At 38.1% G+C, this 16,103-nt stretch overlaps 1 protein-coding gene across 15 annotated transcripts in view; it reads left to right on the forward strand.

Annotated features, from left to right (window-relative positions):
• The window catches only part of epb41l2 (erythrocyte membrane protein band 4.1 like 2), a 151,356-nt gene extending 136,250 nt beyond the window's left edge, over positions 1 to 15,106 (forward strand). For all 15 annotated transcript variants that reach the window (XM_062978691.1, XM_062978679.1, XM_062978685.1 and 12 more), the window contains 4 exons: positions 1,420 to 1,512; positions 3,751 to 3,831; positions 12,208 to 12,313; positions 13,907 to 15,106. In XM_062978691.1, the coding sequence (XP_062834761.1) occupies positions 1,420 to 1,512; positions 3,751 to 3,831; positions 12,208 to 12,312 (279 nt within the window). In that variant the 3' untranslated portion in view covers position 12,313; positions 13,907 to 15,106. The remainder of the gene's footprint in view (positions 1 to 1,419; positions 1,513 to 3,750; positions 3,832 to 12,207; positions 12,314 to 13,906) is intronic.
• Positions 15,107 to 16,103: the final 997 nt, after the last annotated feature.

The raw sequence follows: 16,103 nt of genomic DNA on the forward strand, positions 1-16,103 counted from the left end.
CAGGGTAGTATTTGTCAGTTTCATAGGCAAGGTGCACTCAAATTATGTAAGGCTTTAAAGGTAACAACTTTTCTACATTGCCTGGGAACATAATTGCCAAGGAGTGGAATTATTTTAATATTGGTGTAATATGATCACTTCTATGTTTGCCAATAATCAATCTGGCTGCCGTGTTTTGAACTACTGTATATACTCGAGTATAAGCCAACCCAAATATAAGCCGAGGCACCTAATTTTTACCACAAAAACTGGGAAAACGTATTGACTCGAGTATAAGACGAGGGTGGGAAATGCAGCAGCTATTAGTAAATTTCAAAAATAAAATTAATAAAAATTAATAAAATTATATTATTTGAGGCATCGGTAGGTTAAATGTTTTTGAATATTTATATAAAACTGTAATTTAAGATAATAATAAGACTTTAATAAGATGAGACTGTCCAACTCTGATTACCTATCTACTCGAGTATAAGCTAACCCAAATATAAGCCGGCCAGGGCTCTCACTCGAATATAAGCCGAGGGGAGCTTTTTCAGCTCTGAAAAAGGGCTGAAAAACTAGGCTTATACTCGAGTATATACAGTAATTGAAGTTTTCAAACTTAATGCAAAAATAGCCTAATGTATGGCACATTGTAGAAGTCTAGCCTTGAGGTCACCAGTTCATGGCCTACCATATTTTGTTCTTCCATATCTAGGATTCTTAGAACTAACATTTTAAAAAAATGAATATTCATATTTCTTATGCAATGTTAGGATTTAAATTTTAGATTAAATTTCTTCTTCACCACCATAACCTCTGCTGTTGATAAATTGTTGACAATGATTGAATAATTTTCAGTAGTATTTAATATATTGTGAATTTATATTTTTTTTCTCCCTTGAGTAATCCACATCATGTGGGCTATCCTTTCTGTCAATCAGAATCAAAGGCAGTAGTCACATGACCTTTAGATGTTCTTTAGGATTCAGTTCCTTCCCCTTGCAGTTTCCTTCTAAAACTGCCCTCAAGAAGATATCTGCTTGAAAAAGAAACTTCACCCTCTACATCACTGTGGCTATAAATCACTTAAATACATTCATGTTATCCTGTGCAGCCACTAAACCTGGAAGATCGTGAACTGTTCCTCTAGAAAGTAAGCAATAACTTACTATCTAAATGGTTCAGAGATACATCCATGTCCTCCTATTAACGTGGCCCCCCAAAAGATGTGTATATAACTTGTTTAAGACAGAACTTTAGAAGGAAACTGCAGTGAAATGGAAGAAGTCCCTAACAATTTTGTTTGACTCTGAACATTATATGATTTCCATATCTGCTTTCACATGATGGAAGGGCTAAGCCGCATTGTGTGAATTGCCAGTGCCTCTGTTTGGTTCATTTAATAGACTTTACTGTTTTCCTTTCTTAATTATGCAGTTTGATGGCAGTGGTGATTCTGGTGTACTGCTGAGTGCACAGACGATCACAGCAGAATCTCTTTCTACAACCACCACCACTCACATCACAAAGGTAAAGCAATTGGAATCTAATTTAAATATTTTGGCATCTTGCACTGTAAATTGATTTCTATTTTTGAAATGGACTCTGAAAGATTACCTTACTTTAGTTACTGGATAAAATCTGTGTCAATTTGAGAAACAGTTGTAGATCTTGTGATGTAGTGGCTTCGTTTTAAGTCCTTTAACCTTTATTATGTTACATGCCTTTGAACATTTTTGGGCAGACAGGATTTTTCAGATATTTCACATGGTACTTTGCAAGCATCTAGGACTTGTAAGGTAGTCTATACCAAAGTTTCTTAAAGTGTAGGTCACAACCCCAAATGAGGTAGGCATAGCTTTATGTTGAGGTTGTAACAGAGTTCTATCTGTGGGTGTGTCTAAGTCATTCTTTCCATCTTATGGGTCTTTTGGGTCTGTTCCTCCCTTCCTGTCTTGTGAGTGTGTTGGTCTTTCCTTTTCTTCTCATGTGGGAATCTGGTTTTTTCCCCCCTTCCCATCTTGGGAGACTGGTTGTTTTCCTTTCTTTTCCACCTTGTGGGTTGAGGGGGGTTCCTTTCCTGCCCATCTTGGGAATCTGTGTGTGTGTGTGGGGGGGGGGGGTCTCATCATCTTGGGAGTCTGGGGGGTCTTTCATTCCCTTCTCCTATTGGGAGTCTGGGGTGTCTCTCCTTCCCCCCTCTATCCAACCTGTTGGGTCTGTCACAGTGAGAGAAGCGTAGAGCCTAGACTGGGTTCTTACTCTCCTCTTTCACCCATTTTGCCTCCTGACTCGGATGTTCCCCTTGTGTTTCATACCTCTCCTCAGTGCCTCAACTGACATATCTGCCCATGAAGGCACAGGTAATGAGAGTTTATTTCTCTTTGAATTATTTGCACAGAGGAAGAGAGAGATTGCTTTTAAAAAACAATTGTTTTTTTTAATTATTTTTTTAAACATTGTTTAAAATAAATGTTTGATTTATTTTCAGTAAAGATTTAATGTGTACACATATTTTTATATATGGGGTCACATATAAATTTCTCAAGGCAAAACAGTGTGGTGAGTTGAAAAAGTTTAAGAAGCCATGCTCTATACCATACTATGTGCTGATCTGCACTATTCCAAATGTCAAGATTTGGAGAGGAACAGCAGTATTGTTCAAAATCCTGTATATACGCATATCTCAGTTAACAAATCCTCTGGCAAATAAGCCTCCTTTTATAAAGTTTTACAACATAATACTACCACCACCCACACTTTTCTCTTCTGTCTAGGAGAGAGTTTTTTTAGGAACATCAGCATTGGGAGGAAGGTGGAGGAACGCTTGTGAATCATACTTTTTTGGGTTGCAACAGTGTGTCTGTAGTACATAATGCAATAAAGCTTGAAGAAAGAAAGAATTGGGTTTACTTTAACTCATCCTATAAAATATGATTAATAGCAATTTCCAGAACAGAAAAAATGGTAGAGCAGATTGCCTCCATCTCCTATCTCTATCTGCTACCTCCAGCATGTTTTTGAAAGCAAAGCATGTGGCCACCAAAATGAAATTCATAAGAAAAGTGGAGGATGGTGAAAGAAGGGGGGGGGGCATTCCTGAATGCACTTTGGAAAAAGCTTTAAAATGGTCTCTAGAAGATCAAAATGTTTTTAGTCGTTTTATTTTAGTTTAACTATGCCAGGCTTTCCAGATCTGGTTGCTTCATTTCTCATGTACATATTAGTTTAGAATGCAGACTTTGTTGAAACATGTTTAACTGTTCTGTGTGAATGTGTGTGGAACAAGACCTTATCCCTATTTTTTCCATGTTACTCCTACCCAGTAAGGACGTAATGTCTAGGAAAACATCTACTTCGTTGAGGTATTCTTATATGCAATATACTGATTTAGGTATTTTTAGTAGCTTGATTTTTTTTCCTCCAGCTTTGACCAACTTTCTCCTCTTGTAATACTCGTAAAGCCCTGTTGAGAAGAAGGTTTGTGTGCACTGACTGATGAGATGCACCTGCATCTGAAGTGTTTCCAGCAGGTACAGCTGGACCTGAAAAATGGGCAATCACCCCTGCCCCTAACCAGGATGGATCTAGTGCTTCCTCATAGTACACTAATGAATTCCTTAGAAGTTTTACCATTTCTGCTACAGTGCTCATTATGTTGTGAGACAGAGACTAGATTTGCATCACTTTGCACTCTTTCTGCAGAAGTTTCACTTTGCTGGGGTATTAAGTAACTCATTCTCTGTTTTCAACTTATGTACCCTGTAGACAATAAAAGGTGGTGTGTCAGAAACAAGAATTGAAAAGCGGATTGTTATCACTGGGGATGCAGACCTTGACCATGATCAGGTAAGCTACAGACTACACCAGGGGTCCCCAAACTAAGGAGCATGGCCAGATAGTCATTTACTTGACCCCTGCCCTCAGTTTTATAATATACTATTTTTATATCAGTTTTAATAATATAATATATGGTATATACATATATTGATAATAATATTTTAATGTAATATAATATACTAATAATAATACCATATAATAATATTAATTATACATTACATATAATATTACTAATAATATGACAGTATAGTGGTATAGTTCAGTATAGTGATATATAATGCTAATATTGTGCTATGCTAATAATATAATATATTGTATGTACATATAATTTATAAGCCGCTCTGAGTCCCCTTCAGGGTGAGAAGGGTGGGATATAAATGTAGTAAATAAATGTAAATAAATAAATAAATGTAGACTTAGGCTCGCCCAAAGTCTGAAATGACTTGAAGGCACACAACAACAATCCTAATTAACTTGACTATCTCATTGGCCAGAAGCAGGCCCACACTTCCCATTGAAATCCTGATAAATTTATGTTGGTTAAAATTGTTTTTATTTTTAAATATTGTATTGTTCTTTCATTGTTGTTGTTTTTGCACTACAAATAAGACATGTGCAGTGTGCATAAGAATTTGTTCATATTTTTTAAAAAATGATAATTCGGCCCCTCGACAGTCTGAAGGATTGTGGACCGGCCCTCTGCTTAAAAAGTTTTATGACTCCTGGACTACACAATAACTGCCTTTCTGTTATTTTGCCCATTGTGAGATAGTTGGTGGCTTTTTTGGGTTTTTTAAATCTAGTTATTAACATTAGCAACTTTAAATTTTAATTTGGTATGTTTTTATTATTTGCCTGAGGTTATTTCATAAACAAATAGATTATTTTGGAGTTGTGTGTACAATAAAAAGGCTGAATTAGTCTGCCCTTTTATTTTATTATATTATGTGCTAATTTTTAAGTGGTGGCCAATGTACAAATCAATGAAACAGGGGATTTACTTTTCATTTCTTAATTGTAATATACCAAAGCTTTTGAATAAATTTAATTTCAGGTTTTGCTATGCCTGTAACAAGAACAATCTCTCCTTGAAGCTTGAAATTAAATGGCAGAACTTTTCACCATTAGTATAGGAGATGTTTGATCTGGCACATGTTCAGTTCAGCTAAGAAATCTGTAAAGGTCAGACAACACATCTCCTTTATTAAAATATAATTCATCCGTCTTCAAGAAAAACCCATAGTCTTTCATTTAGAGTGGTATAAAATTATAACATACTGAAGTCAGCTTTTTAGGAATTGACTGTGTGCATCTATAATATATGATCCTCATTCAGCTTAAAGAGGCCAATATTTTTTACAGGTATAAACTATTTTCAGTAATTAGTTGTAGATGTTTGGTAGTCCTTAAAACAAGAAGCTCCTTCACAAAAATTAAATTCCTTTTTTGTGAGATGTTGTGTGATTTCTGGGCTGTATGGCCATGTTTTAGCAGCATTTTCTCCTGACATTTTGCCTGCATCTATGGATGACATCTTCAGAGGATCCTCTTAAGATGACAGCCACAGATGTAGGTGAAATATCAGGAGAAAATGCTGCTAAAACATGGCCATACAGCCCGGAAACCACACCACACCCCAGTGATTCTGGCCATAAAAGCCTTCAACCATGCTTTTTTTTCCTCAATAATATAATTTTTTCACACTCTTTAAACCTCAAATTCTTCAGGATGAACAACTTACTGTTTCATTCTTGATTATCAAACCTAACTGATGTGCATTGCAACTTCAAAGAAAAATATGTATCATAGCCACAGTAATATTTTACACACTTCTCCCATTTTCTCCTATTTTCTTCCTTCCTTCCTTTTCTTTTTGAAATCGCACTTGTGAGAGGTTTCATAACAATTACATGTAGAATAAGTTTGCTTTGTTTCGATACCATGAAGGGTGACATTATAATCTATATCTATATATATAAAAGAGTGATGGCATCACGGCGATGGACAAAACAACAAATCTACAGCCCCCCCAAACTCGAAAATTAGCAACGCAATCCATCATCCCCGCCTCCAGTAAGATACAACAAATTTACACATAAAACACTATCACAACACCAAAAAATGCCAAAACTAAGTACGCATGCGCAAAAACACCATGCTTCAACCCTTTATGGCGCTCGCGCGGCTCCAGTAAGATTTATATGACAAACACAATCACAGGGCCACAAACGGCCAAAAACTGCAACAGGCGATGTGCGCCTGCGCGCACCCCCCATCCCTTCCCGCGCGCGCACACACACACCTCGCCTCAGAGCTGAAGGAAGGAAGGCAGGAAGGCCGATTCCTTGCTGGGCGCGGGATGGAGGAGGCCGCGCTGGGAGGCGTGCGGGCCTCACGTCGCTCTCTGCCCTCTCCCCCTCAATGTCCTCCCCCCTCAGGGCCCATGGAGGGCCCCGGTTGCCGTTCAGGCCCCCTCCTCCCGCCCCTCTCCCCTCCCCCCAATGCGAGGAAGGCCCCGCGGAGCCCCCCCCGCCTCACCCTCTCTCCTCCTCCTCCCTTCTCGGTTCTTCTCGGAGGTCTTCAAGCTCTTCAAGGTGAGGGGGGAAGAGGAGGGCACGGCCCTCGAGCAGGCCTGGACCTCCCCTCGAGTTGTTTGGGGCGCCAACCCTCGCCCTTCCCGGCCTCAGGGCCCTTCCTTTTCCCCCTCACCCGGTTAAACGGCTGATGGGGAAAAGGAAAGAGCCTCAGGCCAGGAAGGGTGGAAGTTGGCGCCCAAAACAAGTCAAGGGAAGGCCCAAGTTGGCCCAGGCTGAGCTTCCCCCTTTTCTGTTGTTGTTATTGTTGTTGTTGTTCTCACCCACAAATTACAACCCCTCCAATGCCTCAGAAGCCCCCCTTTTTCCCCTCTCAAACCCTATCGCCCTCACCTTTCCCTTCCCTGTAATAATTATTAATATAATAACTGATCATCAGTTAAGAATGTAATAATCACCAATAATAATACTAATTTATTATTAGTATAATACTGATAATCATTCGAGAACATAATAATTCATAATAATAGTCAGTTCTTATTATTATAACACTGACAATCATTCAACAATGTATTAACAAATCGTAATAATAGAAAATTATTATTATTATTATAGTAATAATCATTCACAAATTAATAATTATTATTATAACATTGATAATCATTCAACAATATAATAACAACTAATAATAAATAGTTATTATTTTTATCACAATGATAATCATTCAAGACTATAATAATTATTATTGTTATAACAGAAGGCGCCTCATATAATCCACTTCTAAACAAATAATATCACATTATAAATATACACTAGAATCTCACTTATCCAACATAAACAAGCCGGCAGAACGTTGCATAAATAAATATGTTGGATAATAAGAAGGGATTCAGGAAAACCAATTACACATCGAATTAGGTCATCATTATACAAATTAAACACCAAAACATCATGTTATACAACAAATTTGACACAAAAAGTAGTTCCATGCGCAATAATGCTATGTAGTAATTACTGTATTTGCAAATTTACCACCAAAATATCACAATACATTAAAAACACTCACTCCAAAAACATTGACTATTAAAAGGCAGACTCCATTGCATAATCCAGAACATTGCATAAACGAATGTTGGGTGAGATTCTACTGTAATATGAAATAATTACTGTGGTACAATAATACACAACAATATCATCTCAGGACAGTAAATAAAGATCAACACTCTAAAAACACAGCTATTCCATCCAGGAAACAATCAGGGCCATCTAACACCTCCCACCAAAGGATTCCCCCCTTCACACAGGAAACCACCCACACTTTGAACCTACAAGGCCATTCCGTACTCATCACTCTCTCATCTCAGCACAGTAAATAAACAACAACAGTCTGAAAACACACAAATTCCATCCAGGAAACAATCAGGACCACCTAGCACCTCCCAACAAAGCATTCCCCCCCTCTAACACACGGAACCACCCAAGCTTTGAAACTACAAGGCCATTCCGTACTCTGGGGCCAATTTGCAATATATTAATATATATAATAATACAATACATATATAATACAATACATTGTATATACATATAATACTACTAATAATATTATAATACACTACAATATAATACTAATAACAAAACAATATATATATATATATATATATATATATATATATATATATTACTACTAATATTGTGAAATAGTCGTATATGTTATAGCGTAATATCCTATCATATGTCTTTAATGTAATAAATGAATAAATAATACTGTATAATTTTTGTTGACGGTCACAACAAAAATAAAACCCAATGTAGATTGACCAACATCACTAAAAAAAAGCCACAGCAACGCGTGGCCGGGCACAGCTAGTATATATATAAAAATGTAATGTTTGTTTTACTATGGACTAAACAACAAAACTACTGAACCAAATCACACCAAATTTGGCCACAAAAGACATAGTCATCCAAAATATGTATTTCAATTAAAAAAAACCTAGAAAAATAGTCCAAATTACAGAGGATGAGGAAGAGCCTTTCTCCCCCTAACTGCCAGTTAGAAAGGTAGGCTCTGCTGCCTTTAGCCCCCCCCCCCCCCCCGGCTGCCTTTAGGTCCCGCCCCCTTTGTATCCTAGCAACTCCCTCAGCAAAAATGGTGCCCAGGGCACAGGCAGAGTGCACTTAGGCCTGATCCACACTGCCTATAAAATACAGATTATCTGATTTGAACTGGATTATATGGCAGTGTAGACTCAGGGTCCTTCCACACAGCTATATTACCCATTTATAATCTTATATTATCTGCTTTGAACTGGATTATCTTGAGTCCGCACTGCCATATAATCCACTTCAGTATGGATTTTATACAGCTGTGTAGAAGGGGCCTCATATAATCCACTTCTAAGCAGATAATATAAGATTATAAATATAATATGAAATAATTACTGTAGTATAATAATACAGAACAATATAATCTCTAAAACCAGGACAGTAAATAAAGAACAACACTCTGAAAGCAGGGAAATTAGGAATTCCAGAAAGGAAACAATCAGGGCCAGCTAACACTTCCCAACAAAGGATCCCCCAGGCTTTGAAGCTGCAAGGCCATTAAATGCTAATCAAGGTGCCTAATTGCAGCATTCATAACTGCCACACCGAGACTATTAATTGCTAATCAAACTGGCCAACCAAGGATTCCACAAGATAGAATGTGGTCAGGCTTGCAAGCAGCAAGGCTATTCAGTGCTTTTCAATCTGGCGCACCAAGATTTCCCCAAGGTGGAAAATCCCCAGGCTTTGAAGCCATGTGGCTACTCCGTCCCATTCAACTTGGCCTAGCAAGGATGCCCTATGTAGAAAATGACCAGGCTTTTAAGCTGCAAGACTATTCAGTGCAATTCAAGCTGGCCAAACAATGATTCCCCTACAAAGGAAGTAGCCAGGCTTCAAAACAGCTCTTTGATTGAGGCTGCTACTCCAGAAAACGGCCAGGCTTTGAGGCTGCAAAGCTATTCACTGCTATTCCACCTGGCCAACAAATGATTCCCATAAGCCACAGCAACGTGTGGCTGGGCAAAGCTAGTTATATATAAGAAGCAATTATCTATTTTGATTCCTGTTCAGTGTGTACAGTCAAAGCAAAAACCACCACCCATTTTGTTTGAATCTAACTTTAGGGGGAAATTACTAATTGTCCATTAATTGCATTTTCCACATCAATATATAAAGGTGTAGTAGATTATGGACTGCTTCCTTGTCACAAAATTCCCAATCATCCTAGCAAATACATATTCCAAAAACCTGCAGTTGATGTGTCAGCATGAATGTAAAACCATAAGATGGTGGACGGAGTGTTACACAGTTGTAGAGGAAACTTAATGAAGCCAATTATATGGTGCTAATTCATTCGACGCCCAGTAATTATTTTCCTTTTGCTGCATACTATTTTCTATCCTCAGAGTTTCTAATCTCAGAGCTTCACTGGTAGAAAATAGGCTCAATGGGTCAGTGGCGAGGAAGAAGGCACTGGCAGAGAGAAGGGGGTTTTCTCATCCTGCTCACTGATTCTTCCTTGCATTTCCAACCAACACTATGGTCCTTGTATTATATTGTTGTATGAATATATGTATTTAATGTTCAAAAGGCCATTTTCCATCATTTTTAGAAGTGTGTTTATTTAGCACATGATTCTGTCACTCTCTTTTGTGAACTTTCCAGTATGCATGGAGGTGTTCCACATGTAGAGGAAGTGCACCTTGTGTGTAGTGAATAGCTGAAGAGAGCAGAGGAGGAGAGCAGGGTTAATGTTTTACCCTCTTTCTGTTTTGAGCGGACTTTAAAGCTTGAGTAAATAAAGCTTGACTAGTGAGGATATTACCTATAGTTCTTGGCTTTGTACAGATAGATATTGGGTAGTCTGTTACATTCCGCTTGCTTATAAGAAAATGGCATTTTCTACTTAAGTATACAAGATACACAACAAATCACAAAGATCTAGAGCAGTGGTTCCCAAACTATTTGGCCTACTGCCCCCTTTCCAGAAGAAATATTACTCAGCGCCCCCTGGAAAGGGTGGTGTGGCTTAGTGGGGTAGGCGTGGCTCCTGCTCAAGAGGGCGGGGCTGAGCCTCTCCCCTAGTCCAAGATGCAGGGTTGGGAGGGGGAGGTGGGCGGGGCCACAAATGGGCGGCCAGGACTGGGATGGGCGGAGTTACGAGCTCAGAGGCAGGGCTGAGCTTCTATCCCTGTCCTGCGGCACCTGCCAGGACACAGGGGGAAGGGCTAGAGGAGGGGGCGGGGCATCTTCCCAAGTGCCTGATGGGGCTGAACCTCTATATCCCGCCCCCAGGTTCTAACAAGCGCCTCAGGGGAGGTATACAGAGGCTCAGCCCTATCTCACTCTCTTGGGAAGAGGCCTCGCCCCGCCCTTTAGTCCTAAAAGGCCTCTCAGGAGAGGTATAGAGGCTCAGCCCTGTCTTGGGCGCTTGGAAGGAGGCCCCGCCCCCTTCCCTAGCTCCGCACTCTGTGTCCCAACAGGCACCTCAGGAGAGGTATAGATTCTCAGCCCTGTCTTGGGCTCTTGGTAAGAAGCCACGCCCCTCCCCTGGCCCTGCCCCCGTGTCCTAATAGGTGCCATCACTGCCCCCCTGGATCACTGCAGCGCCCACCAGGGGGCGATAGCGCCCACTTTGGGAATCACTGATCTAGAGGGTACCCACATGGCACATTGACTAGACCAAGAAGCCTCCAGTCATTGTAATTATTGAGCCTGTAGCTTAAGGCACTGTAGAGTTTCTGAAATATATTTAGTAGAAGGCATTTCTAAAAGTTTTTATGTTCTGCCACCTCAACTGAAACACTCAGCATAAAAATGATCTGTTATGCATTAACAAAGATTATTTTTCTGCCACTGCACCTGGAATGTTGGGGGATATTCCAGAATGTCAGAATCACCTCAGATTAGCTGAAAATATTTTGCGTATTCACACAGACAACCAGTCATCCTGTATTTTACAAAATATATCAAAAGATATATCTACTTTGAAGTCATCTGCACAGTTTTCAGTGTGACATTTCGACTCTATTTGAAAGTATATGATTATGAACATAACTTAAACATTCTAACATGGTGTCTTTAAAAATGTGTCTCTCTGTTCCTTAAATGTATATACTTACACTTATTTTTACATGGGTGGGGAAATAGTTAGACACCCAGTTATACCTCACCAGGAATGGCCCAAACTTACTGGCCTTAAAGAGCACATTCATATAGCCTACATATAATAACCCCCAGAATGAGTCCTTTTTCTCTTAACATACCAGCTGCAGGGAAGGTAGTGATCCCACACAAAACTTACTGCTTGTTTTACAGAAACCTTAACAGAGTCATCATCTTTGGGGATTTATAAACAGAGGTGGGATAGCCAACAAGACTGTGTGTTCCTCCATGGCAGGAGGTTGGAATGTGTGGCCCTAGTGATCTCTTCAAGCTGTATGATTTTTATGTAAAGCATCTTATGCAATTCAGTTGAAAAGTAAGGCTTAATCATTTAAAATCAATCATGCAAGATAAAATACTATTTTACTTCAAAACTTATAAAATAAAAAGGCTATGATTTATCTTACATGTTCAGAAGTGTAATATTCTTCCTTTCCTAGTTTGCTCTCTAGAACAAAACTGATCTAAGAAATAGAGCTTTGTTGTTGTAATTCTTATATTTATTTATACCCCCCCCCTTTTTTTTTTTTTTACAAAATTGAGACTCAAGACAGCTTGTGATGTAAATAGCCTGTGAAACCAGTGCTTACATTTTAATATATAACTATTGAACCATTTATGTTCAATATCTATGTAGGCATTGGCACAAGCTATTAAAGAAGCCAAAGAGCAACACCCTGACATGTCTGTAACAAGAGTGGTGGTACATAAGGAAACAGAGCTTGAAGAGGAAGGAGACTAAGGTAAGAAATTGTAGCTCTCAAGGTAGAAAACATAAATTGAGATCATATCTTATTGAATGCCTTTGTCTTTCTACATCTTATTGGCAGTGGTAATGATTGATAAGAAGCTAAGGAAATGAAAATTCCATCTAAACATTTTTAACCACAAGTAAATTTATGTCCTGTGATTCCAAGTGGAATCAGATTTTGTGTTCTGATTCTTGAATTCTTCTAGTTAGGAGTTTACGTTTAAGAAAAAGCAATTTGAGGAAACAAATACAGAAAAAAACAAGAGGCTAAAAAAACAAGAAGTATGTGGGGATGATTAGCAAAAACAGGATGGGAACCAGAATGTAGATAATAATTTAAGGAGGCAGCTATGGTCAGGTTAGCTAACATGTAAAAAATACAGGTGTGTAAAGAGGCACAGAGAGGGAATGGCAAAAAGAATGCCCTTTGCTTGCTGAGAAGCCGCAATTTCAACTGTGGAATAGAAAACATTCAAAATATTTCATTCCTAGTTATTTATAAGTTATTTGTGTGCCAGTAAGAAAAAAATTAAATGGTTTAGAAGATATACAAACATGGGAAAGGCACCTTAGAACTCGGAAGTAGCTTACAAGGATGAACAGGTAGATCGGGCCCTTTCTGCTATAGTTGGAGCAAGCAACAAATCCCTGCCATTCAGGCTAAAAACTGAAAAAGTACACGTAGTGTTGGCTCAAATTCTTCTAGGAGGAGCAATGGCTGTGGGTCCTTTGAGCCACCTCTAACATGGCATATGAAGACATTGATTTACTGTGATTCTGTTACCAAGTTTAGAAGATGATGCTGGGAGGTTGTGTTTCTACTAAAGACTCACATTTAAGCTTGTATGTAGTCTTGGAGTCACAGCTGAACCTTGGCGCCCTAGTTTTGACAATGATCCAAAATGAATTTACACTGTTAAAGTGTACCAACTGCACAATTCCCTGAAAATGTTTAATTTGGTCATGTGCATTTGTCCTGGTGATTTTTTAAAATTATGATAATATGCTCAGGGAGGGGAAGGTCTTGGAAAAGTGGTTGGAAGCTACAATTTCCATTTCACAACACATTACAAATTGTGGTTATGACTAACAAAACCCTGTATGACTTGTGCTCAGACTATCTGAGAGACCTCATAAAGCTTATGTTTCAGATGCTTAAATTGGATCCCTTACAAGGGAAAAAGCAAGGTATTATTTAAATAATATTTACTGTTTGCCTTCAAATACACTTGGCTTACTAGACCGTGGCATGATGATGCTGATGGTGGTTATATTATTCATAACTACTGAAATGATCAGATGTTGCCTCATCTCTAGGTTAAAAGTGGTCTCTTTCTGCAGGCATTTTCCTTCTTAGGTCATCAGAAGGTGGATGAAAGAGTTGTTCTTGTGTATATAGGTGAAGGGGTGCTTTTTGAACCCAGGAAAATGCAACACATGAGCATGAATTAAAAGAAGTCAGTTTTTGTTTTTGGGTGAAGGGAATGACAGTTACTATATGTTTGAGATTACTTTTAATAGCTTTCAGTATCTATTTGAAATATAAAGAATGACACTGAATTACTTTTCTTCTATGGAATTACAGAGAATGATTTGTGATTTATGAAGAACTTCGATCATTCCAAGTCAGTGTCCCGACCACTATTTCACTGAATTCACCAAACCTGACAACAGTGACCAGACACCTCCAAAAGGAATTGCCAACACCAATCCTTATCCTCTCTCATCCTTTGCCATGTACATCTTTATTTTTATAACCACTTCTTTAACACTCTTGGCTTTTTTATGAGGTTTAGAAATTAATTATTTTTGCACAGTTCCCTTTCATTTTTATATAACTGTTTTTCTGATTGCATGAAAATGAACAGATATATTTACTGAGCACTGTTCATTTGACCAAGTTTAATATTTGGGAAGGAAGAGAATCTTTGACTAATTTAGATGTAGCCTTTTCAAAACATTTCAGATAAAGCTTCTTACTGGAATAACAGGTTTTCTTCAGATTATTCAGGTAATAAAATATCAAATAATATAAGAAAAACATTTTTATTTAAAAAACACAAAGCTTTCCTATAACTTGGTGGCAAAAGAAATGAAGATTTGTATGGGTTTTATACAGACTCCTTGTAACTTTCTCTGTTCTGAGGGTCTCCCACTTTCTGAGGAGAACTGGTGCTGGTAAAATAAAGAAAAGTGAGAGTTATAAAGACATTTCTACTGACTGAGCACTGTTCTAGTAACCTTTTTGCACTTCACTGCCATTGTTCAATTCCTTCGTAGACACTTCGTGGTCTGCAGCATTCCAGACAAGGTTGGAAGGACTTCTTCTTTCCAACCAAAGATAATTTAGGCAGCTTAAAACCTTAGTGCTTTCTTTGTAACATGTTAAATGTCAAACACTTTGAATATACAATGTGCAGAATGCTTTCATTGCGTAAAAATTCATTGTCTCCCTGTTACAACTGACACATTTGTTGAGCAGTTAAATCTGTTTTATGTAGTTTTGCCTAATACCTTCTACAAAGTGTAAGGACATTGAAGGGCCAGGGGCACACCCAATGGTCTATTGTAAGTAGTATGGAAGCCACCTCAATAAGGCAAGGCTTCCTTTGAGATTGATATGAAAGCCTGTTAACTGTGTGTTCCCCCTTCCCCACCGCCACTGTTCACCTTATGTATAGTTAAGATGCCATATTAAATTTATAGCAGCTTGAAGTTGTATTAAGTAATATTTTGCTTTCTATAATACTGTTATAAAATAAAGTTTGTTTATTCTCTAAATGTTTCCCCATTTTAGTGTGCAATCTTTTTAAAAACAGAATGGTGAATCTTTGGCATACAGTCGTGGAAGAATGTTTTGCTAACTCATGTGGGAATGAAACATGTTATTAGGAAAACATGTCTATGTGTGCATTATCAAAACTAGTTGCTTTTATTCACACATCAGGAGGGTCATTGAACCCCCCCCCCCAAATAATGAAAGCACACCAATTCATATACAAAGCAATATATATATGTAAGTGTAATTGCTAATCCCAAATAGGATCCAGTGAATCAACTGCCCAGTGGCAAGTCAATACTGAAGTAAATCACCTTGATTCATTACTCCTACCGAGAGAAACGCTTTGGTTTGCTCATAATATTTTTATCCATGTTTGTTGTATACTCATTGTAACTGTTAAGCTATGTATAGTTCGTTTGCACGGATTACTGCCAGAAAAAAGAGGTTTAGGTGAATAAACACATAATTATGGGAAGATATTTTGAAGAATGAGGGTAGCTTTCTGTGTTGTTCATAGTTTTACTTTGTTTTTCTCTAAAATCCAAATACCTAATTTACATTCAGTAAAAGTAGAGTTTAACTTGCTTTTGAATGCCAGAGGTAAAGGTACCCAGGAGAGCATATCTTATAATTAATGACAGGAAAGAATATTGCATTATGAATGATATTACAGGAAGATATCATTACTTATCACACTGTGTTCATGTTATATTGCAAGAACTGTTTTTCATCAGGTACAGTTGGTACTAGGTTCCCAAATAAGGATTTGGAAAGAAACCTCCCAATCTTCTGATTAGGCCTATACAAAACATCAACTACCAGTTAGAGAAAGGTGCCTGTGGACAAGATATTTATCCTATTCTACTGCTTTATAGAAGAGCATGATTTTATTTTCACTGAATTGCTAGCACCCTTGTTGAAGAAATTTGAGAAAGGTATCGTTAAATAAAACTAAAATCTTTATTTCCATCTTGCAAATTATTTTCTTGAAGCCATTTTC

Source organism: Anolis carolinensis, chromosome 1, assembly GCF_035594765.1.
Source record: "Anolis carolinensis isolate JA03-04 chromosome 1, rAnoCar3.1.pri, whole genome shotgun sequence".
Taxonomy (NCBI): Eukaryota; Metazoa; Chordata; class Lepidosauria; order Squamata; family Dactyloidae; genus Anolis; species Anolis carolinensis.